This window comes from Nelumbo nucifera, chromosome 8 (genome assembly GCF_055504915.1).
Source record: "Nelumbo nucifera cultivar China Antique chromosome 8, China Antique-T2T, whole genome shotgun sequence".
Lineage (NCBI taxonomy): Eukaryota > Viridiplantae > Streptophyta > Magnoliopsida > Proteales > Nelumbonaceae > Nelumbo > Nelumbo nucifera.
The window spans coordinates 11003903-11030228 of NC_142656.1; the positions used below are offsets into that span (position 1 = coordinate 11003903).

General features: G+C 38.9%; 1 protein-coding gene across 1 annotated transcript in view; it reads right to left on the minus strand.

The window, feature by feature from the left end:
• Positions 1-1606: 1606 nt before the first annotated feature.
• LOC104592241 (RAD3-like DNA-binding helicase protein) overlaps positions 1607-26326 on the minus strand; it is a 66476-nt gene continuing 41756 nt past the window's right edge. Inside the window, exons 20-25 of the mRNA XM_010251475.3 lie at positions 20133-20200; positions 19450-20025; positions 18501-18646; positions 2828-2925; positions 2483-2561; positions 1607-2366 (exon numbers count right to left, since the gene is read on the minus strand). Of these exons, the coding sequence (XP_010249777.1) occupies positions 2557-2561; positions 2828-2925; positions 18501-18646; positions 19450-20025; positions 20133-20200 (893 nt within the window). The 3' untranslated portion in view covers positions 1607-2366; positions 2483-2556. The remainder of the gene's footprint in view (positions 2367-2482; positions 2562-2827; positions 2926-18500; positions 18647-19449; positions 20026-20132; positions 20201-26326) is intronic.

The window sequence follows — 26326 nt, forward strand, 5'->3', positions numbered from 1 at the left end:
CTGGGTCGTTTTTTAAAACGCTGTATCAATCAATCAAAGGTGAAGCTACAAGTTTAAATTCTCTATTTTTGTTGTTTATAAAGTTTATATGTTTTTTGTAGAAACTTTGGTAGCAATTGCATGGATATTTTGAATATTTCTGTGCTTTTTGTTGAAGATTCTAGTTGTGTCAAAAAAATTAAGAGGAGGTGATGGTTACATTTACCAAACTTCAAGGAAGATTTTAGCAATGATCAGAAACCTTAGGAGAGGTTTTAGCAATTTATCCTTTTTAGGTAAATTACAAATACAAATGCGACGTTTTAGTATCTTAAACTTTCATAAAAGCATCCAAATAAAAGCATCCGGAAACAAGTGAGAACATTTGAGTTCTCTAGTGAAAGCCTCTAGATGAAGAGAATAGATGAATGCTTACATGTTGGTTTCTATACCTAAACAAATGCATTGCCCACCATAATTTTTTGCCGCCACTGTTTGAGTGAAAAAAAAAACTGAAAGGGACAGAATTCAAAATGAAGTTATTTGTAGAAGCAAGGAATAGTTCCAACTTCGAATAGGTGATAAAATGAGAAAAATTAGACGAAAATAGTTTGGACACATACATAGAAATCCATCATCTGCACCATTAAGGAGTGGTTTGTTACACATTGAAGGGGCAGAAGAACTCGGGATAAACTAAAAAAACATGAGTACAAATAATAAAAAACGATTTAATAGAACAGATTAGTGAAACAAGATTCATATAACCAACCCATATAATTGGGATATGACATGAATGATGATGATGATATTATGAAGATGAACAATTTTTAAATTTTATTCTTATCTTAAGGCCAGTTCTCACTACCCGAAAGTATAGGGTACCTATAATTTATCCTTTAATATATTCTAATGATTTTGGTGGACCGATCCTCAAACTCGAAATCGTAGTAAAAATCAGTGTTTGCTGGAAATTGATTCTATTGGATGGATGCACCATCCTTCGTTTGGATTGATAAGGAAAAATCTCCAAAACGGACGGTAACGATCGTCGACTGGATATGGATGGTGGGGGCCAGGTCATGCACTAGGAGTCCGGACAGAGAGGTTAAACTAAGGTTAGGCGTGCCAATTTGTCTCAAAAGTCAGAATATCAGGATTCAGGAATAAGAATCGACTGTCCCACATTCTTGTTTGTTCAATAACGTGAAAAGAAAGAATAACCAGGAACAGGAAGAATCAAGTCTAGGGGACTAGGAGACAACTTAGGGTTATAAGATCTCTGAGGAAAAGATAGCCACGTGTCAACGGAAACTTGAAGGCATGACCACAATGCATGTGTGCACCAACGTTCTAAAAGACTGGATGTCAGGGTTGGTCGAGCCAGAACTGAACAATTGGTAGGTTCAAATTCAATTAGGTTAGTGAACCTAGTTGATCTGAAATAGGAAAAGACAACAAGAGTGAAACATACGATTCAATGATGGTTTAGCTTTAAGAAAGGCTTTTTCTCTTTGTCAACGTATTTTCGAGTACTAAAGTATATGAGACAAGAATATAATTAACGTTTACCCCAGTGCCCAGAGATGTTCATATAATATACAAAAGTATCAAGTATTAGAGACAAGAACAAAAAATAACTAAGAATAGATTACAATAATGTAAGCATACAGGATTTTATCCCCAAGAATTGTTTTAACTCCTAAATCCTCAACATCATCACAATTCACAACTCATTGTGTTTATTCAAGAGATAGTTACAAAATTACACCCACGTAATCTCTTTCATCTTTGGATAAGCCTCTATATAATCACCATTGCTACCCCGACTGGTTTTACAAATCCGTGTCTAAGATTCAAAGGTCAACCCAAACAAAACTTCCAGTCGCTAGATATCACTACTACAGTCTACACCCACTATGTTTACAGTCTCACCGTCAGCAGTCTACTCAACGGTTATGGACGTCATTTTATGAAGTGATGCACTTTTATTTTATCCTCTGGTTCAAGTCATGATAACATCTGTTCTATACTGTGAAGACTGAAATCAGTGTTGGGATAGCCACGGCCTCTATGCATTGTCTTCTGACTACAATTTTCAACGCTTGCACTGTCCAGCTATATTGGTTGCCATGACCTAGTCTTTCTTCCTTTTTAACTGACATTTCCAAAAGCAACTACTCGTAACATGGCACATGATTTACGGAACCATGGAACCACTCACCTTTTGTACTGGTCCGAAGCTCAAGGGCATTTGACAAAGCAATTCATTTGAAATAATAAGCAAGTCTTTGAAACACCTCATGAGTCATGACCTGAAGAGAACATCTGTCTGCTCGGACATCTTTGGCTTGCAGATAGAAAGTAATACACCATGTCATGTTACCCTGAACACTCCACAACAAATAGAAGTGTATAACTAAATAATATTGTCCAAATGAGAAGCAATGAAAAGCTATTCATCAAGAGAGAATCAATAATTAATTGGCAGCATATAACCTACCTCAATCAAGTGAGTTTATGACCTTATGAAGCAAAAACCCATTGTTCGTACAAGATACAATTTCCCTGAACAAACTAATCTGCAATAGAAACAGAATAAAATAGGAAGTTTCTTTAAGAGACATAAGATATGATTAAAAAGACGTTAAAAAGCACTTAGTGATGCTTCTCCAACTGCACTTGTAGCATCCAGTAGTAAATTTCCTATCAAATCATTTAACTTTGTTGTCATACATGAAACATTAACAATATACAAACAGTTGTAAAGATTGCAAGTCATTAAAAAGAAATAAAGTTTAATATTAAAAAATATCAATGCTTGTCAGAAAAAGATAGTATGACCTACCAACGGAATGGTTTGTCGCATCCACTGTCAACTGTTGCACATGCCTAAGATGTTGCTCATACATAGGGTGGTACTTCTCAGGAATATAATCCTTAAATCTGCTAATAACAACATTTAAAAGAGATCAAGATGATATAATGCCACCAATATTCTCTTTTTTTTTACTGTTTTTATCTTATAATCATTAGAGGGTTGGGGCCCACAATTCCAAAGTTTTAAATTTTATAAACTGCTCTTGTATTGGTATATCCATGTGTATCTGGATGCACCAATATGGAAACGATACACCCAATACCGGGTGCAATGTATCAATATTTTAATCCATGGCCATAAGCATTCATCTGCAGTAAAACCAATATTTGGTTTATCAAAATTGGTACAATTAAATGAAAAATTATATATAAAAAGAGATAAATGAGTAACCATAGTAAAGTTAAAGATTAATTATTAATTAAAGAAGCTAAGGAAATTTGATCCTTCGAACTCAAGAAGATGTAAGAGCCCTATCATGTCAATAAGCAAGAAATGCCAGAAAGCCTCAAGGAGCTCAACCGTGTATAAATATTATTATATTGAAAAGTTGATTTTTTTTCTATATATAATTTCCTGTAAACAACTACAAAGAAAGCATTTAATGTCATTGATTTTTTTCAATATATATATCCTGTCTAATATATAATGTCCTCTAAACACCATTCTTTTTACTTGCAACTTACATTAGATGCTATCTTTGTAGTTGTTTAAAGGAAATTATATATTGAAAAAAATCAATTTACTCAATATAATCATATGTTTAGACACTCACCAGGTGAGCCCCTGCGAAGCAGGGGCCCCTTTGCTAGTTAAATGAAAAATTATATATATAAAGAGATAAACAAGTAATCATAGTAAAAGTTAAAGATCAATTATAAGCTAAGGAAGCTAAAGGAATTTTGATCCTCCAAACTCAAAAAGAAGATGTAAGAGTCCCTCATGCCAAAAAGCAAGAAATGGCAGAGTGTCTTAAGGACCTCAAACCCTTCAATAAGAATGCCTACCAATTCAAAAGAAAACCAAAATTGGTAGCTAAGATGATCAATTATTTTTAATTCTAACACCAAAGATAAAATGATTTATCATATGAAAATTGAAAAAATTAGTAAGACAACTAATAGACAACAGAATCTATATGATAAATAGCCATGTTATAGACAAATAAATGAATAATATTATGTATTTATAGCATAAGTTTATATCAACAACAGCAACCAAATTTATATTTGGAAAATCAATATTATGCGGGCAAACTACAAAAAACAAGATAATTTAAATAACAGATCTTTGGTTATCTCAGAGAGCAAAGGTTGGATTTTGAAAAGATTTATGGCTGGGGATGATCCCCTATCCCAAGTATTCTCTAGATAACTATTTTTCTTCCTTGTATAATCAAATTATCTCCTTTATAGATTCAAACGATCTCAGAAATAATGATAGAAAATTAGGTTTTAGAAAAGGGAATGAAAGTGAAGAGGTCATCAATCTTCTTCATAAGATGAGGTCTTCATTCTTAATAAGGGTAGAAACAGTGCCACATTTGGATCTTGATCCTTATGAAACTTTGCACATCAGAGTGCTTATGCTATAGGAATAGCAACTCTACATCCTTCACCCCACCGAAGACATTTACCTTCTTAGGAATTGCACGTAAGAGATAATAATTATGATATGCTGAAAAGAAAAGTGAGATTTTTTATTTACATATATTTGCATTCTATACCTAAGGCTGACATGTAGAGATGGTTAACTGATCAGTGATCAAAGTCTTAGAGTTTGGGTAGAATAGGAAATGTAATTGTTTTTTGAAACTTAAGGTTTCTTGTGCGGTCATCTTTCTTGTGCCTTGATTTTGAGAGGTCAAACTCGTCTGTTTTCCATGATTTTGGTGCCACAAGAGCAAGATCTCATGAATGATATGTGGACAACACTTATTTCGATTAGGATGTGGACAAAAGTTATTTGATTAGGATCTCAAGGAATCAAACTGTAACTGTCACAGGATTTGAGTTTAGAAGTTTTATTTTAATTAGGATTTCTCCTAGATATTAAGGTTTCAATTTTTTATGGATCTTAACTTAGGGTCTTGTTTCTTATAAACAGCTATTATGAAGGCACTGTAAGAAGCTTTTATTATTGAATGACTTCTTAAGTTATTCCTTTGAGATTGAAAATTTTTCAATTTTCTCTTGCAAATTCAAGAGTTCTGTAAACTAGAATAAGATGGTAATATTGCTCTTCTTTGCACACTTACCACTATGTTATCAACTATCATATACACAGTCACTTTCTGCCTCAAATCTGAAAATATTTAACTGTTATGTTTTTCTGATATCCAGTTCAGTGTTCATCAAGATGTGTAATTCCCAATGGAATAGAATGTTAACATGCATACCCTAACGATGTGTTTGGTTTGAAGGAAAAAATAGGGAAAGGAAGGGAATGGTAAGGAAACCTTCACAAACCTTGTATATGTTTCCCTACTTTTCCCTTCCTTTCCCTACCTTTTCCTTCAAACCAAACATAGAATAAATACAATAGAAATGTGAATGGAGGTGCTCCACATGGTCATTTGCTGCAATTGGGGAAAAAAGGAACGAAACAATATTTCACTACGAGAATAAATAATGTAAATAACTTAATTACTATTAAAAGCATTCATTGGATATAGACATTGAAGATGTCTAGAGGGGTCACAACAGATTCAGTTGACAAGAGAACATTTATTATTAGATCCTGTCCTCATAGCCAGCCCCTTCTCCCCCCACAGGTGTTTATGGTTGTTAGCGTAGGGGTATTTCTGTCTTTGTACCTTGATTGATGTTGCTGATCTGTAATGTTGTGTTGAAACATGTGCTCTTAACTTAAGTAAGGGCACATAGGTCTTTTCAGTCATGTTTTAATAATAATATAAATACTTACTGGCCGACTGGGAGAAGTTATGTTGACTCTTTCAGTTCGAACCAGAATTCTCTCTTCTCTCTTTCTCTCTTTCTTTATCACTTTTTCTTCTTCTACATAACTGAACTCTAAGGCAGACCTGAATTATAACATGGTATCAGAGCTAGGTTAAATCTGCCTAGATTTCTGCTTGCCTAGGGTTCATTCTCTGCGCACCCTATCTAGGGTTTTCCTCTTTTTTTTCTGTGTTCAATTGGAGATAAGGGAAAGGGCTGAAAAGGAGTGATCGCCCTCTTCCCTTGGGGGTCTCTATGCCTCCAGTCAGGTCGTATGTGGTCGGTTGCTGTGATTTCTGAGATCGCCCTCTCCTAGTAGAGGAAGAATAGAGGGCCGAACTGTGTGGGCAGTGGCTGTTGTGTGTGAAGCGGCTGTTGTGTGTGGACTGCTCTCCTGCTCGCATGGGTGTTACTTCAGTGATAAGGTAAGAGATTTCAGTGCATGATATCTGTTATGGATTAAATAGGAGGTGTGTTTCAGACCATTTGCTAGGGTTTCGGCTAGTAAGTGCTAGGGTTTATGCTGGTTTCTTTGTGCTTTTTGAAGGAAGAGATATGATCATATAGTGGTGAGATTTCAGGTAGTTGTAGGAGTAGGGTTGGTGGTGTGAGCACACTTTTTAGCAACAACAAGTGCTGAAATCAGTGTGACAGGTGTGATCTAGGGTTTGTGGTGTAAAGAGCACACATCCCAGCAACAATTAGTGCTGCAATCAGTGTGACAGGTGTGACCTAGTGGTGTGTAGTGTGCAGATCTCAGTGATAATAGAATTCAGCAAGTGTGCAGAATTGGTGATAACATAATGGGAGACAATAATGATTATAAACCTAGTGTGATGGTGCCTACAGACTACCTGAATGTTCAGATAACCTCCATTAAGTTAAATGGAGAGAATTATGTGCCTTGGGCTAAATCCGTTGAAGTCTTTCTGAAGGCAAAGAAGAAAGTAAAACACATCAGAGAGGAGAAACCCTCCTCTGACTCTCACGAGTATGAAGACTGGGAGCAAGAGGATGCTCAGATCATCACATGGTTGTGGAACAGTATGGAACCCAGGATTAGTGTGAACTTAATGTTCCTTGATACTGCCAAAGATGTGTGGGACCATGCGAAGAAATTGTATTCGGGGCAGGACGATACAACCAAAGTTTATCAGCTTTATCAAGAGTACTTTAATCTGCAACAGGGCAATCAGAGTCTTGAGGAGTACTATGCCAACATGAGGAACATACGTAATGAGTTGAATGTCTATCATCCTCTCACTTCTGATGTCAAGATTCAGCAACAACAGAGAGAGCAACTTGATGTGACTAGATTTTTGGTGGGACTAAAGTCTGAATATGAACCAGTACGGGCTCAGATATTAGGGGGATCAGCTCTTCCGTCCCTAGAAGAGGTATTTGCTCGACTTCGGAGGATTTCTATCAGATCTACTGAGAACTATAATATCTCAGATAGATCTGCCTTTGCTGCATCGAGAGGCCGTGGTGGTAGAGGTGGAGCTCGGGGAGCTCAGTTTGGCCGTGGTGGTGGTAGTGGTTTTGCATATGGCCGAAGTGGCAATGGTGGGTCTACTCATAATCGTGGTGGTGGTCGTACTGGGAGCAGAGATTCAGGGGGAGCCCATGGTAGAGGACGTAGCTCAGGCCCGAGGAAGTGCACTCATTGTGGTATGGATGGACATACCATCAACTATTGTTATGATCAACATGGTCCTCCCTCAACCTGGGCCAATCATGCCGCGACCGGTGACTCAAGTTCTAGCTTTAGACAGGAGAATCATTCATCTGACCAGTTGCCTCCTACATCCACAGATGGTCTCATGAAGGAGATGGTGAGTGTTCCCCGTGATGAATATGAGAGGTTTATCCAATCACAGCAGAACACGGCGACTTTTGCTCACTCAGGTATGGCTTGTCCGGCATCTACACCCAATCCCTGGATCATTGACTCTGGAGCCTCCGATCACATGACTGGAACTCCAGGTGTGTTTTCCTCCTTATCTCATTGCTCAACATCACAATCTGTCACCCTTGCTAATGTTTTCACATCCTCAATTTGTGGAGTTGGTAATGTTGACCTAGATCCTGTATCCCTCTCATCAGTTCTGTATGTTCCTAAATTGCCTTTTAACCTTATGTCTGTTAGTAAGCTGACCAAATCACTTAACTGCTCCATTACCTTTTATCCTTCTATATGTGTCTTTCAGGATCTCAGACGGGGATGAAGATTGGTGGAGGGCATGAAGCAGGTGGACTGCCGATTTGGTCATCCGTCGCTCAAAGTCTTGAAGTCCTTGGTTCCGTCCTTGAATCAGCTTTCTGTTTTGGATTGTGAGTCGTGTCAGTTTGGGAAACACCATCGTGTTCCCTTTAGTTCTAGGGTTGATAACCGTGTGTCGAGTCCTTTTTCTTTAGTTCATTCAGATGTTTGGGGTCCTTATAAAGTAATGTCATATAATGGATACAGATATTTTGTCATTTTTGTGGATGATTTTTCAAGGATGACGTGGCTCCATTTAATGAAAGAAAGAAGTGAATTGTTTACCATTTTTCAAAAATTTTATGCTGAAATTCGTAACCAATTTGTTACCCACATCAAAGTTTTTCGTTCTGATAATAGCCGCAAATATTTATCCTCATCATTTCAGGAATACCTGGACCAACACGGCATTATAAATCAGACCTCGTGTACCTACACCCCACAACAAAACGGGGTGGCTGAGAGAAAGAATCGCCATCTCCTTGAAACAGCAAGATCCCTAATGCATCACATGCATGTTCCCAAACCTTTTTGGAGTGATGCAGTGCTTACCTCTTGTTTTCTGATTAATCGGATGCCCAGGTTCATCCTTGATGGTCAGTCTCCGTTTCAGGTCTTGTTTCCCACTTTGTCTTCGTTCCCTCTTACGCCGAGAGTTTTTGGGTGTGTCTGTTTTGTCCATAATCTGGGTCCCGGGAACGACAAGTTTGATGCCCGTTCTCTCAAGTGCATCTTCCTTCGCTATTCTCAGACCCAGAAAGGGTATAGGTGTTACCATCCTGGTTCTCGATGGTCCTTTGTGTGTGCTGATGTCAGTTTCTTTGAGTCTACTCCGTTCTTTTTGGGGTCTGGTGATGCTTCTTCCTCCTCATCACCTCCTCCTCTTCCACTTCCCGTTGTCGATCCTCCTCCCTTTGTTCCAGTCGTGACCAAATCCTTGCCTCCGGTGCCACCACCTGTTGAACGCCCACTTATCCGTCATGTGTATACAAAACGCCCACGTGCACCAGCTACTACTCCTCCGGCTACATCTCCGTCAACGGATCCGGCACCAGACCCCCACTTAGCATCTGAGATTGATCTACCCATTGCTTTGCGGAAAGGTAAACGTACTTGCACCCTTCATCCCATTTCTAACTATGTTTCTCTTACTCACCTTTCCACTTCCCATCGCCAGTTTGTTACCTTGTTATCCTCAGTTATTGTTCCTAAAGATGTCCAGGAAGCCCTTGCCTCTCCGGGGTGGTGCCGTGCCATGGAAGAAGAACTCTCAGCCCTTCATCATAATCATACTTGGGACCTCACTGCTCTTCCTCCTGGGAAGCAAGCTGTTGGTTGTAAGTGGGTTTATACGGTTAAGTATCTGCCTGATGGTAGAGTTGAACGCTTGAAAGCGCGATTAGTTGCAAAAGGGTACTCCCAAACCTATGGCATTGACTACACAGAGACCTTCTCACCGGTTGCTAAGATAGGGTCAGTTTGTGTTGTGATCTCTCTTGCAGCCATGTATGAGTGGCCACTATATCAGCTTGATATCAAGAATGCCTTTTTGCATGGTGACTTACTCGAGGAGGTCTACATGGAGCAACCTCCAGGGTTTGTTGCTCAGGGGGAGGATGGTAAGGTGTGCAAACTAAGGAAGGCTATATATGGGCTTAAACAGTCTCCTCAAGCATGGTTTGGTAGGTTCAGTGAGGTGGTAAAGAAGTTTGGCATGAAACAGTGCAAAGTTGACCATTCTGTATTTAGTCATGACTCTCCGGGAGGAAAAATACTATTGGTGGTGTATGTAGATGATATTGTTATTACTGGAAATGATAGCATTGGTATTGACAGGCTGAAGACTTATCTGCAGCATCACTTTCAGACAAAGGATCTGGGTAAACTGAAATACTTCTTGGGGATAGAGGTAGCGAGATCCAAGTATGGGATTAACCTGTGCCAAAGGAAGTATGTGCTTGATTTGCTGGAAGAAACAGGCTTGTTGGGTGCCAAACCAGCTGAAACACCCATGGACACAAATACCAAGCTAAGCAGTGATATGGGTGAAGTGTTTGAAGACCCTGGCAGATACCGACGACTTGTGGGCAAACTGAACTACCTAACCATTACCAGACCAGACATCTCATTTGCAGTTAGTGTGGTAAGCCAATTCATGCAAAAACCTTTGATTCCTCATTGGAATGCGGTTCTGAGAATTGTGAAGTATCTAAAAGGGGCCCCGGGTCGCGGTTTGATATACAAGAGTGGGGGAAAACTTGAAATAGAAGGGTATTCTGATGCTGATTGGGCCGGTTCTATGTCTGATAGGCGGTCTACTACAGGCTATTGCACGTTTCTGGGAGGTAACCTGGTGACATGGAAAAGTAAGAAGCAGACGGTTGTGGCAAGAAGCAGTGCAGAAGCAGAATATAGGGCTATGGCGCACACCGCTTGTGAATTAGTGTGGCTAAGGAACCTTCTACAGGAAGTAGGGTACAACATTAACACTCCAATGAAGCTCTATTGTGATAACATTAACACTCCAATGAAGCTCTATTGTGATAATCAGGCTGCAGTTCATATCTCCTCTAATCCAGTGTTTCATGAAAGAACCAAGTACATTGAGGTTGACTGTCACTTTGTGAGGGAGAAGGTGCTGAATGGAGAGCTAGACACTACACATGTTAATACAGGAAATCAGTGGACTGACTTATTTACAAAAGGCTTGAGTCGGGGAAGAGTGGACTACATATGTAACAAGCTGGGAGTATATGATATATACTCAACAGCTTGAGGGGGAGTGTTAGCGTAGGGGTATTTCTGTCTTTATACCTTGATTGATGTTGCTGATCTGTAATGTTGTGTTGAAACATGTGCTCTTAACTTAAGTAAGGGCACATAGGTCTTTTCAGTCATGTTTTAATAATAATATAAATACTAACTAGCCGACTGGGAGAAGTTATGTTGACTCTTTCAGTTCGAACCAGAATTCTCTCTTCTCTCTTTCTTTATCACTTTTTCTTCTTCTACATAACTGAACTCAGTCAGGCCGAACTCTAAGGCAGACCTGAATTATAACAATGGTCCTACGAATAGCAGCTAGCAGGGCATTTTCTGGGGGGGGGGGGGAATTGGAGGATGTTTATCCTAGGCAGAATCAGTCATGGTGTTTAGCCGGTGATTTTAATGTCATGAGGTTTTCTTTTTGAGAAGAGGGGCAGTATCAGGACATGGCCATTTTTAGGGACTTTGTAAACAGGTTGGGTTGATTGATCTGCCACTACAAGGCACCGCTTTCACATGGATTAATTTCTGCTCAAGCCCTTCTCTGTCAAGGCTGGATCATTCTGTCATTAACTCGGATTGGGAGCAAGTTTTCACAGATATTGTGCAACGAGCCTCGCCAAGGCCCACATCACACCGCATTCATCTACTCTTGCAAACTGGGGAGGTAAAGTAGAAGACCTGGCCCTTTGCGTTTTGAGCTTATGTCCTTTGAAGTTCCTGGCTTCGTTGACAGGGTGAAGGAATGGTGGGACAGCTTTGGTAATTCTCTTCATTTTGAGCAGAAGCTTAGAGCTCTTAAGGCCAGGATCAAGGTGTGGAATGCTGAAGACTTCAGATGTTTGAAACAGCATAAGGAACTCATCCTAGCCACTATTTCAGAGTTAGATGAAAAAGAAGCTTCCAACAGCCTCTCACAAGAGGAGCGAAGGAGGAGGGGTGTGGCAAGGGACGAGTTCTGCAGATTATTTTGGATGGAGATGTCCTGGCGGCAGAAATCTAGGGTCTTGTGGCTCAAGGAAGGAGATAAGAACACATGTTTTTTCCACCAGATGACCAATGCTCGAAGAAGACAAAACACAATCAAGACAATTTCCATGGAGGGCAGATCCTTGGAAGAAGATCATGATGTAGTTGAGGGCATTCTAAGCTACTATAAAACTCTCTACTCAGAAGAAAACATGGTTAGACCTCAGCTGGATGGTGTTGAGTTAAACTAATTGGGAGAGGAAGATATGGCCTAGCTTGAAAGGGAGTTCGAGGAGACTGTGGTTTGGAAGGCTTTACAAAATCTTGAAGGGAATAAAGCTCCTGGGCCTGATGGTTTTCTGTTGGGGTTCTACAAAAGGTGTTGGGTCATTGTTAGGGTGGACCTGAATGTGGCAGTCAGAGACTTCCATGCTAATGGCAATCTCTCTCGAGGTGCTAGATCAACATTTATTGCCTTAATTCCTAAGGTATCAGGTGCTTCTGACCTTGGGGATTTTCAGCCTATCAGCTTAATAACCAGTTTCTTTAAGGTGATTCCTAAGGTGCTGGCCAACCAACATAAAAAGGTGATCGGTAAGTTGGTCCTTCCTCAGCTGCAACAAGGGGATGGTCTTCTCATTGCAAACAAATGCATAAACTATTAGCTGCGACAAGGGGAGCCTGATTTGGTGTGCAAACTGGATATCGCAAAAGCTTATGGCCATGTGCTTTGGCCTTTTGTTGACTATGTTTTATGGAGAATGGATCTGGAGTATTTTGGAGAAAGTGGATTTCCTGTTGTATATCAGCCCCCTGGTTTTCAGTGATCATTAATGGGGTATTGGAGAGTTATTTTGAAGGAGAAAGGGGACTTCAACAAGGCTACCCTTTTATCTCCATTTCTTTTTACTTTAGTAGTGGAGCCGTTGTGCAGGTTGATGAGTAAGGCAATCAAGGGAGGTTTTCTTGAAGGTTTCTCAGTAGGTAATAATGGCCCAATGATCACATTGTTGCAGTTTGCTGGCGACACTCCCATTTTCTCAAGAGCTGCTCAAGCGGACTTGATGTTTCTCAGGTGTTTATTGATCTGTTTTGAAGCGGCATCTGGGCTGAAGATAAATCTGCAGAAGAGTCAGCTCATTTCGGTAGGGAAGGTTCCACATATTGCAGAATTAGCTGGTACTTTGGGCTGCCAGATAGGCTCTTTACCTTCAAAATACTTGGATTTGCCTCTTGGAGCAAATTACAGGTCCACCTCCTTATGGGATCCAATTATTGAGCATTGCAAGAGGAGACTGGCAGGGTGGAAAGGAAAGTTCCTATCTAAGGGGGGAAGGTGATTGTGATTCTAATTCAGAGTGTTCTCTCTAGTCTGCCAACCTATTATTTATCACTTTTCTCTATGCCAGCCTCAGTTTCTAGTGTCTTGGAGAAATTGAGGAGGAATTTCTTATGGGATGGTCCTAATGAGAAGAAAATTCATTTGGCTTCTTGGAATTCTGCTTGCACTCCAAAAGAACTGGGAAGTTTGTATTTTAGAAAGTTCAGATTGATGAATGATGCTCTGTTGTGCAAATGGCTGTGGAGATTTGGGGAGGAGCCGGATCAGTTATGGCACCAGGTCATGTTGTGCAAATATGGTAGATCTCCGATAGATTGGGTTTCACTTGCACCACAACAGTCTTATGGCACTAGTTTTTGGAAAGGAATAATGGTCCAGCTCCCACTGTTTCAGCAACATGTTTCCTTTAAGGTGGGGGATGGAAATAGGGTCTCTTTCTGCAATGATATTTGGTGTTCAGATCAGCCTCTGGAAGAAGTGTATCATCCCCTTTTTTCATTATCTGTGAACAAGGAAGGTGCTGTTAAAGTGTTCTTTGAGCTGATTAATGGCCAGGTGGTGTGGTTCCCAGATTTCGTAGAAATCTAAGTGACTGGGAGGTGGATCTCTTGGGAGGGCTGTTAAGCAGTTTGCTTGCTATCCAACCTAATCCTAATTCCAGGGATGTCAAGCTGTCGACAAAAGGGAAGCAAGGTCGGTTTTCAGTCAGTTGTTGCTACAAGGTTTCTTTTGGTGAAGGCGAACAAGTCCCGTGATTCTGGTTGTGAAAGGTTCAGGTTCCTTCGAAGATCAAGTTCTTTGTCTGGTTTGCTGTTAGGGATAGGGTCCAGTCTGCTGAATATCTGCTGAGATGTGGAATGGAGCTGGATGCCACCTGTAGCCTGTGTGGGGAAGGATCTGAATCCATCCACCATCTTTTGATTCACTGCACCTATACCTATCAGGTTTGGTGTCATTCTGTTGGGACCCAAATACTCCCCCCGAACCCAACAATGGGAGTGGAGCAGACCACCACCCATCAGCAGTTCACAAGGAGGCAGAAAGAACATGCGACAGAGCCCCAGAGTTAGTTACACTCAGAGTTGGTTACTCTGCCGTCAGAGGATATTCCCTCTATGATTACACCTGTAGGCCAGCTATATAAGGCCATACTCATATAATGAAAGGTGTGAATGAATATCCCTTCGTTTTTCTCTCACTGGGTCCCTCCTTTTTTCCTACCTTCCCTTCTCTTCTTCCCCTCCATCTTCTGTTTCAGGAGGTTAAGCCACCCTCCAAGGGGCTTCCAAGGTGAGCGGTATCTCACCACATTCTTTAGGTCATTCCAATGCAGTGGAAGTGGGGAGGAATAGCCTGCCTTTTGCAGTTTTTTGAGTGGTGTGGAAAGAGCGCAATCAAAGGATTTTTTAGTCTAAATCCAATGCAGTGGAGGTGGTCCTAGGGAAGGTGGAAAGGTTGCTTGTGATCTGGGCCAGGTGCTCGAAGTTTTTTTTTTTTTTTTTTGTGGATGTGCCTGCCATCTCTTTCTGTGATCATTGGTGTTCCATCATCTTTTTGAGTTTTCTTTCAGAAAGCTCTCATTGTATCATAGTTGTCAAGGTGACACCTAGGCGACAAGGCGCCCTTTGAGGCTTGCCTCGCCTAATCGCCTAACAATTTTCTACTTCCTACTATAAAATACTTTTTTATTCATTCTTTTTTGAGATTATAATTATAAAATAGACATTATTAAACTAAAATAATCATTTTGTGTGTTTACATACTAATTTCTTTTTATCATTTTCTTACTTATTAGGGTTTAATCAACACAAACATTGCTAAATGCTGTATTGAATCCTCAAAGACTTAAAAACATGAACCAATAAGTAAGGAAGAACTAAAAATTTTATCTAATCAGCACATTTTCCTCTTCCATATCTTCTTCTTCTTCTTCTTCTTCTTCTTCTTCTTCTACTACTACTACTACCAATACTTTTTATTTTCTTCTTTTCCTATAACAAAAATAAGGGTTCAGCCCCTATATTTTTTGAATTTTATTTTCCATCTTCCTTTTCCTCTCATGAATATGTTGATTTTCTATACTTTAATATGAAATATATAATTTTCTTTGAAAATCATGAATAATTATTAAAGAAATATGGTTATGGTACCTAGGGAGCTACCCTAAGATCTATGTTTTTAACATAAAAAATCCATCACCTAAGCGACTAGGCGCCCCCCAGTTGCCTAGCCTCGCCTTGGCACCTTGAAAACTATGCATTGTATATGATGATATGATCTGTACATAGTTAAAGGCACACTTCCTTTTGTATATGATTGAGGGCTACTCACCCTCCTCTTTTTTCTTTTTTCTTGATAAATTACTCACCCTCCTCTTTCTATTAATACAATACATTTCTTAGTACTTATCAAAAAAAATGAAAGACTCATTGGGAAACCCAAGCCCACCTGCATTAGGAGCATTTGGAGACGGTTTTAGTGAGGTGATTCAGCACATTCAGGATTAGTTGGGTCAACAAACCAAGAAAGGGAGGAGTTGCTATCATTGATTCAAAGTCTCAATTTGGGAGTGCTTAAAAATAAGTGCTTATTTAAAAGAAGTGCTTATTTGGGCCATTAAGCACTTATTGGTATTTGAGAAATAAGCCCGAAATAAGTGCTTATTTTAAAAATAAGAGCTTATTTTATAAGCCCAAATTTCAAGCTTTTTTAAGTGCTTATACAATAAGCACTTATTCAGTTTTTTTCTTCCAAAATTATCCATAGTTGAATTTTAAAATACCACTTATAAAATTATCCCTAGTTGAACTTTATGAAAGCACTTTTATAAAAGCACTTTTAAAAAAGTACTTTTATGAAAGTACTTTTGTGAAAGCATTTTTACAAAAGCACTTTTGTGAGCACTTTTTTTAAAGTACTTTTACAAAAGCACATTTACGAAAGCACTTCTATGAAAGTAGTTTTACAAAAGCACTTTTACGGAAGTACTTTTACGAAAGCACTTTTATGAAAGTACTTTTATGAAAGTACTTTTATGAAAGCACTTTCTAAAATGCTTTCATAAGGTGCTTTCATAAAGTACTTTTGCAAAAGTGCTTTCATAAAAGTACTTTCGTAAAAGTGTTTTCATAAAAGTGCTTTCGTAAAAATGCTTCATAAAAGTGCTTTCATATAAGTTTGTTTGTGTTTTTATAAAAATGCTTTCGTAAAAATGCTTTCATAAAAGTGCTTTCAAAGGGTATATTTTGAAAATTTGAAAGAAAATGAAGGACAAAATAGTCACAAATGCTTATTTAAGTACTTATTAGAGAAAAAGACTACCAAACGCCCAATATAAAATAATGGCTTATTTTAAAAAAGTTGGGTGCCAAATGCAAATAAGTGCTTATTTGAATAAGCACTTATTTTTAACGTAAGCACTCCCAAACATGACCTTAGATGATGATAGGAAAGGCGAGGGATTGGAGTATATGGCAAGAAGACCCTCAAGACACATTCATAAGATCAAAGACCTGACTTCATTGGCTTCCACAGTTAAGCTCTCATTCCATCTGGTTTCAAGGCTTTCCAACTCCAGAGGTAATGGCACCATGGAAGGAGCATTGAGGCCTGAGCTAAATCAGGCATTGCTCTTGTATATTCTGCATTAGGGAGGTTATATAGTGTTTTGGCCAACCCCTGAGTCTCATATTATTAGAATACATCATTTTTTAAATAGTGAAAAAAATAATTTATCATTTAAACAACAATGCAATATATATTTAAACAACAATGCAAAAATAATTTATCATTTAAACAACAATGCAGTGAAAAAAATAACTCTTTCTTCATATTTTCTTATCAGTAACAGGTGAAATTTTATTGAAGAACAAGAATATATATGAAGGCTACACAACAATGCAATATATGTACAACAGGTCCAGCCTGATGATGTGCACACCAACTCCTTGGGAGTATCCAATAAATACACATTTTTTACCAGTAACTTAAACTTCCTATTTTTTGGTAACTTCTTATACTTCCTTTATTACTATATGAAGAAAATATGTAGTATCTAGATGCACTATGCCAAGCATCCCACTATTTTGGGCTAGCCCCACTACCTAATAACCCGTTACCCCTTTTATATTCTGCCTCAAATATATCTTCCAGTCACCCTAGGAATGACCTCCCAAATTCCAAATACAATTGTTCCCTGTTAACCACTTGCAAGGCCAACACATCTGGCATACAATTACACAATCTTTCAGCCTAAGTGAAACTAGCTCATACTTCTCTAGCTAGATGCTTGGTTTCTCTCAAAGTATGTCTGCATTGACATGCTCCCATTCCATTGTTCTTAAGCCACACCATTATTACTTTTGAAAACACACTTTCTCAACTCAAAAGGTATTCTCCCCAAACCAAATCATGTCTGTTAAATTTTTCATTGGCCAAGCAGCCAGCAGATGTGTTGGCAGACTTGGAGTCCAACAAACAGAAATTCCAATGTGTTTATCAGTTATCTCACTTACCAAACTTCTGTAGATTTTCATAGCAATAATCTAAACCCAATACTGACAAACTATCATTCTCTATATAATATCCAAAAAAAAAAATCAATTGTTTCCAAGCATCAGCTATGTAAAAAATTGCACTGTAAGATGACACATGGATTATGTGCCAAGGTTCAAGCTGAATACTTGAATATCTTGAGCCCAATAAATGGAGGGGCTGTCTAGTCTTCCCCATTTCTTTCCAGTAAAGAGGTTGATGCTAGTCAATGGCTTCTTTCAATCAGAAAAATCTTCGTAAACCTTCCAATAGTGTTTCTGGTAGGGTTTATGTACCAAATGCCACAAAAAAAATAAAAATGAAAACTGCATCCATCTAAATATATAATTAATATATACAAAAAGAAAAAAGAAAAAAAGGAAAACGAAACAACAAGTAATCAAAGAGACAATAATTGAAGGATAAGCTAAAGTTTGCATCAAGCATTCATCAATATCCATTTAACAAGGCAGAACCACTATTAACACCTCTAAGATCAAGATCACATAAGTCGTTGGCTAAATAATAGGCTCCTAATATTATACACAACTTATTTTGCAAGACTCCAAGGACTCCTCAAGGCAATCCCAAAAATGGAATTAGTGGAATCAACCTCTACAAAGAAAGGGACCTAATAGCGTAATCAAAAGATAAAATAAATCTGGAGACCTTCGCATTCATTTGAATCTAGGGTTTCAAATTTATCACAAATAAATGCAGTTGGAAACACGATCAATAAGCCAAGCTCAAGAGATTCATTGCCTTGTGCACATTTCACTCCAGGGTTTTAAAGCGCAAGGCAAACATTACCTCTTCAAAAGATGATGCCTCTCTGGAGCTGAGAATAGTCTCACAATTGATTGTAGAACATTACTCATCTTCATCGTTTTCGATTTCAGTGACTTCATAAAACCCACAAATTCCTTATATTCTGCAACAGTAAGTTTTTCTTTGACCTGTAACACACATAAAATTAAACCAGGTTCTCTAACTTTAAATCCATTTCTTAGCATGATGGAGTCCCAACTCAATAAAGCGTTGTCCTAACTATTTAAATTTTGACATTAGTTACAAGAAGTAGCTTTGCATGATAAAGGAATACCAAATAAACCACAAAGCAACAAGCCAACAAGTAAAAGTCTTCTTAGTTTCATAAGTACATGGAAAAATATAGGATCCGGTATGTGAGGCCCAGGCTTAACATTAGGGCCCATTAAATAAATAAGCAACGCTTGGGATTACAATTTAGATAAGAATAGGCTTACACCTGCCCAAAAATTACATCCTGACACATCACCTAGTTGTAGGTAATGCCTTGAGCCTAGATGTTTCAACATGTCTACACTCAAGCAGAATTCAGGCATGGACCACTAACACTGACAGTTAATAGGGCTGGCCAGCCCCATAGAAATATTGGGCCAGAAAGTTATGCTTAAGGCTTGGACTGCACTAACAGACCTAGCAGATCAGATCATTGCTGCAATAACTGAATAACATTATACAAGATAACACATGAATACATTTAACAGAGATGATTTAGTAATTAACAATATCGGACTTGAAACTTTTTGCAAAAACCATATTAGAAGCATCCAAAACATGTTATTTCCTCTCTCTCTCTCTCTCCATACCATGATAACAGTGAGTAAAAGCAAAGGGGAAAAGTTATGGTCAGTGAATCAGTTAAGTTATGAAAGGTGCCCAACCAAAAACAATAAAATGAATAAAGCCACTTAATCATTATTTTCAGAAATTTTACCTGAATCAAAAATGCAGAACCTTTCCTCTCCTCATCATCACAACGTACAGTAGGAATGACACCTTTGTTTTGCATGTCTCTGCTACTACTACTGCTACCAATACCAGTTTCTGCCAACCCACATGTAGAAAGCTGTGTTTGCGTCTCTGAATTATTAGTGGAGTAAGTATAGCTTGATATTGCTATTTTAGCATTATGTAAATTCTCAAGAGAAAGAAAGTTCACAGAATGTCCCATTGCATCAGAATCTATCTCTATTATTTTAGGCTTCTTAGAAGAACAAGGTACAATAAGTTCTGCCATGCTTGATTGCTCATCTTGTGGAGAATTGCAAGTTAAATCTAACACTTCACAGTCTTGATAGTTTGAAGATTTCTTTCCAGAAACCCGCAATCTCTTCTGATTGTAAAACGGATCTTTTAAATGTTTTATGGTTGAAGGAGAATCATGCTTGTGAGTAAGATTTGAGCGGTTAGCAGGAAGGATTTCTCCCAATTGGCTGCAAGTGTTGCCTCTACTAGCTTCAAGTACAGAAGACAATGGCTTTTCGGAGCAATCTTCATCCACTGAAGTAGTCTATGAATGAAAAATCAAAATAAGAAAGAAAAGTCTCCATTTAGAATGTTACAATCAGGATATAAGTCAATGAAAACCACGAGTACTAGACAAAATCCAAATATTACCAAATGAGTAAGAGATGCCAGTAAACAGCTTTGCTGTGGCCTAGTAATCTTCACCTCTTTAGCATTCCCTATAGAAGAATATTTACTGTTATGTTGCAGCCCACAAGGGTAAACAAAATTGAACAGCAGAAAATATTTCCGCAACATATATATATATATTTATGAATTAATGATATTTTATTAAATAGAGATAGAAATAGTACAAGCATGAAGCACCCTAAGAGGAGGCACGAGATGTTACCTCCCCTTAAAGGTATTTCTGCAACATATATTAAGCGGTTGGAGGATAGGCAGAAATAATGTCCCAGTGACCCATCATCAGTTTGTGGATGATATTATCATTTTCTGTGAGGGGAGAGATCTAAGGAGAGTGAGAAATCTAAAGAATCTTATTATATCCTTTGAGTCTGCTTCTAATCTGACAATCGACTTTAACAGAAATTGCATGGTTAGAATCAATTTGGAGGATTGGGAGATAGAGGCTATTTTTTTTTTTGAAGAGTAATGAAGAAAATATTTTATTAAAAAATTTAAAGCAGGTACAATCTGTTCAGGTGTCAAGATGACACCCCACTACAACAATACATCAAAACATCACTCAAGACTGAAATGATTCACATTACAAGCTTGAATCTCACGAATGTCCCAGAAATTCTCTGCAAAATCTGAAGGACTGATTTGCTCGAATTCTTGAAGGGAGAGAGCCCAATTTGTGACAAGTTTGCAAGCCAAAGCACAATCACTTCAATATTTCTTTTTTTTTTTCTTTCAAATAGCCACCTATTTCTTTCCCATCACAGAGACCAGCACACTGCAAAAGAGATGCAGCTCCAAATGATTTTAGCTTTCTTCCTTCCTCTGAATTTTGGCCAAAACAGAGAAGATCTTTGCTGTTGAGGATGGGTGGAGATAGAAGCTATTACAGGCTGCTTAGAGTGTTCCATGTCCTCTTGGCATTTAACCTACCTGGGCCTTCCTCTAGGCGCTAACCCAAAAGAAAGTCGATTCTGGTATCCAAATGTGGAAAAGTTTGAAAAGAGGTTGGCAACTTGGAAGAAGAGTTACATTTCATTAGGGGGTAGAATGACCTTGATTAGGGCTGTCTTTTGATTTATTTCCTCTCGGTATTCAGGATACCCTCAAGGGAAGCTAAAAAGTTAAAAAAAGTGATAGTGAAGAAAGATCATCTTATTAGGTGGGAGATAGTTAGAAGAAGTAAGGAAGAACGGGGATTAAGATTGGATAACTTAGTTCTTAAGAATGAAGCTCTACTAGGGAAGTTGTTATGGAGATGGCCTTTGAAGAGAGAGAGAGATTGTTGCACAAGGTGGTGATTAGCATTCATGGCTGTTCGGAGAATGGTTGGGATGTTGGAGTATCTCGACGGGCAACTCTTGCAACACCCTTGAAGGCGGATCCTTCCCTAATCCTCAGTTTGGTCAGGTGGAACCTTCCATCTGATATTAGCTTGTTGTTTAGTCCATCTACCTTTGAGTGGCACACAAAGAGAGGGGAGAATTATGTGGAAGTGCATCAGAGAAGCTATCTTGTGGATTGTTTGGGAAGAAAAGGAACACCAGAATTTTTTCTAAAAAGGAAAGAAGCTTTTTGGAAGTTAAAGATTGTGTTCTGAGTCTTCTTCTAACAAGGGCAATTTAGTGGTTGAAAACATTAAACCTGTTTGATACCTTTTCCTTTGATGATCTTCGGAGGAGTTCGTTAGTAATGGCTAATGCTTCTACCAAGAAGAACAGATATTTGGTAGAATGGATGCCACTTGGGGAGGAGTTTATTAATCTGAACTTTGATGGGAGTAGCAGAGGTAACCTGGACCTTTGGTTATAGGAGGAGTTCTGATAAATAAAGACAGTAGTATCATCTCTTTATAATCAGGTCATGTGGGTCTAGGAGACTCTAAGGGCTGAACTGCTTGCTTCTGTACAAGAATTCCAGCTTGCAAACCAGCTAGGGATAGAGCATTTGCTTATTGAAGGGGACTCTCAAGTGGTGGTAGAGATCTCCTTGAAAAAAAAATCAAATGGCTAACTAGGAATACGACAGTTAGAGTCCAAGGGGTAGGCAGATCAGCAAACACAGTGGCTGACTCACCTGCTAAACAGGGGGTCTCTCAGGATTCTTTATTTTGGGACACCATGTAACTTAACTTATCTTCATTTGAATTTGTAACTCTGTGATCAATCCTTAAAGGAAAGGTTGCATCTCATGCCTTTCCTTAGGTTGCCTGTAACTCTTATCTGCTGGATTAATAAAATGTTTACTCATTTATCAAAAAAACATATATTAATAAAAAAAGAAAACCACAAGGAAGTAAAGATAAGTTTATTGGAGAAAAAAGATTTAAAAAAATGCAGTGTATTGTGAGATAGATCTTGCACCAACTTAAAGTTGCTAGTCCAAAACCCGTTAAAATCAAGAAACACTTTGTTAGGAGCCTGGTTAATAAATTAATTGATCAAATAAGTAAACCAAAGCTGGTTAAAATTTTAAATCATTTCCATACCAATACCCTATATCAATCAAGAAATTAACCATTCTCTTTGATTTGACCATGGCTTGTCTAGCTTTCTTTAAGATACTTTTTTTTTATTGGAAACGGTGACTTTCATTAAGGATATCAAATTACATCTTGCACTGTCAACCACCCAGACAAAGAGCGTTGACCCCAAAATGACATCAAGAATTACAGTACAGCTCAAAAGAAGTTTTCCCTAAAGGTCCCCTGTTTTACTAAGCTATCTGCCACAGAGTTTGCTGATCTCCTTAGCCATTTGAATGTTACTCCAACTTCCCTTGCCAAGCAGATTATTTCCTTTATTTGCTGTCTAAACTTCCATACACCCAACTTCTTTGTTTGCAGCCACCCTATTAACAATTTAGACTCCCCTTCCACCTCCAAGTTCTGAAACTCCCATTGCTTCGCAAATCTCAGGCCTTGTAGTAGAGCCAAAATTTCAGCTCTCATAGAGTCTCCCACTCCTATGGGACTAGAGTATAGTGACACCATTCTGCCCTCCCCATCCCTAAAGAATCCCCCAGCTCCCGAAGGTCCTGGGTTACCCATGGAGCTTCCATCAAAATTTAATTTTACCCTTTGTTGTGCTGCAGGTGTCCAAGAAGGCTGAGGGACAGGCTGTTTGGTTGAAGAGTTTGCCACTGCTGACCATCCCCTTGGTGTATCATCCACTGAAAAGTCTTTAAATAAGTCACTTACTTTCAGCCAATGTATGACTTTAATGGCTATGCAGTCAATAATTTGTTCTGCTGATCTTTGTGCCCCCTGGAATATTCTGTTATTCCTTTCTTCCCATAAGGACCAAAAATGGCTGCTCTTGTTGCCCTCCACATCACTCTCCCCCTTTTCTTTAATAGTAGGAAGAAGCTTGGGTTGAAAAGACTTGTCACATCTGGGGGAGAAGTCCACCTGCAGCCAAATAAGGAAGAAAACCAATTCCACACACAAGAAGCAAAGGGACAAGAAGTAAACGATGTGCAACTGTCTCACCATTTCCCAAACAAAGGCAACAAACATGAGGGGAGAGGCAATGATTTGGCCTTCTTTTTTGTAAATTATCCAGAGTATTAATTTTCTGGAGCACCACCTCCCAACAAAAGGCTCTTATTTTTGAGGGTACAGGACTACACCAGACTTCCTTTGTAGGAAAGGAGCCTCCTGGGTGCGAGGAATGAAGAAGGGCGGAGAAAAAAGAGGCACAGGTATAGGAGCCAGAGGGGGACTCTAACCAGATCCTGCTGTCCTGGCAAGAGAGGTCCAGGAATGCAATATTAAGAAGGGAAATTAATTCATCTACTAAGCCCATTTCATGCTCCCTTAACCCTCTCCTTAATCCTAGATCCCAAGAGTTTTCATTAACAAGCATTGAAGAAATCACTTTCCCTTTGTTGAGGGACAAAGAAAAAATAGGTGGAAATCTATCTTTGAAAGGAATGTCCCCAAGCCAGATATCCTCCCAGAAATGAACTTTGTTACCCATACAAGCATCATACCTGACCAGCTAAAGTAAAGACGGTAGCAAATTGTGAATTCCTTTCCAAGGAGAAGCCTTTGTTGCCCTAGGATCAAGGACAACGTCCCATCCGTTGTTTGCCATGCCATGGATGCTTACAATTACCTTATGCCATAAGTTCTCTTGTTCCAAAGGAAACCTCCATAGCCATTTACCCAACAATGCCAAGTTCCTAAGTTTAATGTTTCCTAACCCTAGGCCTCCACTATCCCTACTCCTTAAAACCACCTCCCACTTTACCAAATGATCTTCTTTTATCCCCTGGCTCCCACAAGAAGTCTCTCATCAATTTCTCTAATTTATTGGCCACTTTTAAGGGGATCCTAAAGGTTGAGAGGTAATAGACTAGCAAATTAGTCAATGTTGACTTTATTAGGGTTATTCTACCCCTTAGAGAAATGTAGTTTCTCTTCCAGCTAGCAAGCCTTTTTGTGAATCTTTCCACTATCGGATCCCAAAAGCTGACAGAAGTCGGGTTCCCCCCACCCCCAAGGATAGACTAAGGTACTGTAGAGGCCACTCACCTACTTCACATCGCAACAAACTAGCTAGGCTTTCAACCTCTCCTCTCTCCTTATTTAACCCTGCTACACAACTTTTGCTCCAATTTACTTTGAGGTTGGAGAACTTTTCAAAAAGGGATACCATCCTTTGTAAACTTATCAATTCCTCCCTTCCTCCTTCGCAAAAAATTAGAATATCATCTGCAAATTGTAAATGGGTAACCACCACATTATTCCCTCCAATTCTCCAACCTCATAGTAAATTGTTGGCATCAGCCCTTGAGATCAAATCACTAAACACATCTGCTATTAGAGTGAAGAGGAAAGGGGAAAGGGGGTCACCTTGTTGAAGGCCCCTTTTAGCTAGAAAGAAATCTCTGGCAACTCCATTAACCAAAATGGAATAATGACAGGAGGAAACACAGCCCCTTATCCATTTGCACCATCTCGCTCCAAAACCTCTCAACCTTAACACTTCTAGAAGGAAATCCCAATCCACCAAATCATAGGCTTTCTCCAGGTCCAATTTGCAAACAAGCCCTTTTTCCTTTCTCCGTTTTTTAATCTAGAAGGAAATCACAACCTTGGGTTTACCCGATATCGCTTTTAGAATCCAGCTATTTTTTCCTGACTTGCCACAGATTCATAGTGGCATTTCTCTTACGTATCTGTGGTGGAGTAAGAGATCATGAAAGCCCGGATATCTATTCTTTAGGGAAGTTGTGTGCATAGGCAAGCAGTGAGTCAATTGATCATCCATTCCTTTGTTTAAGTTTCAAACAAGCTTTCATAGTTTCATGTCCCTCATTGAATCTAGGTGGAAGCTATTTAATGATCCTTTCCTTTGTTTGCTTCCAATCTTTTATATCCCCCAAACCAAAAAAATAAGAGAGGCTATGTAATGGTGAACAAGGAAACTGGATTTGCTCCTCACACCCACCTCACATCACATTGCAGCCACACATCAGGAACATCTCCCGTACTTCTATATTGTCATTCATGGGAAGATGTTTCCAATGCACAGCTGGATGTGCTGTGAGGTGAGTGTGAGGAGCAAAGTGAAGTAATTTTTCATATTATTGAAGGATTTGGCATTTCAGTTGATATTTCTTTAAGCAAAGGGAAAAGATGATCACTTTGCATTGCAGCAGATCTCTTCCGTCACAACAAAAGCAATTTTTCTTTTGTTTTCCCCTCTATGACTATTACTAAGAAAAGAAGCTGTGCAACATATTGGAATACTACTATATATGACAAGTCTCCATTTACACTGAATTTCCAACATATTTGTGCCATCATCTCTATCCTTTGGTATCTAAAAATGATAGTATAACAGAAAACCATGCATTCATATTTCCCTTATCCAAGACTTGCAATCTCCCCAACCACCCAGAATATTGCATTTTAGAGAACTTTCCATCATAAAGCATCCCCTTAAGTTGTATTTGCACATACAAACGCCCTAATAAAAGATAATTACCATTCGTTCAACTTCAACTTGCCACACCTAATAGGCCCAGAGGCACTGATAGAATCTCCCCTTTTTACATGTCACAAAGGACCTTCACACTGTTATTTTGCAGAGCTCAGCAAGTTTAAATTCTCCCTTTTGCCGAGTTTCTTCCAAGATATTTTAACAACACAC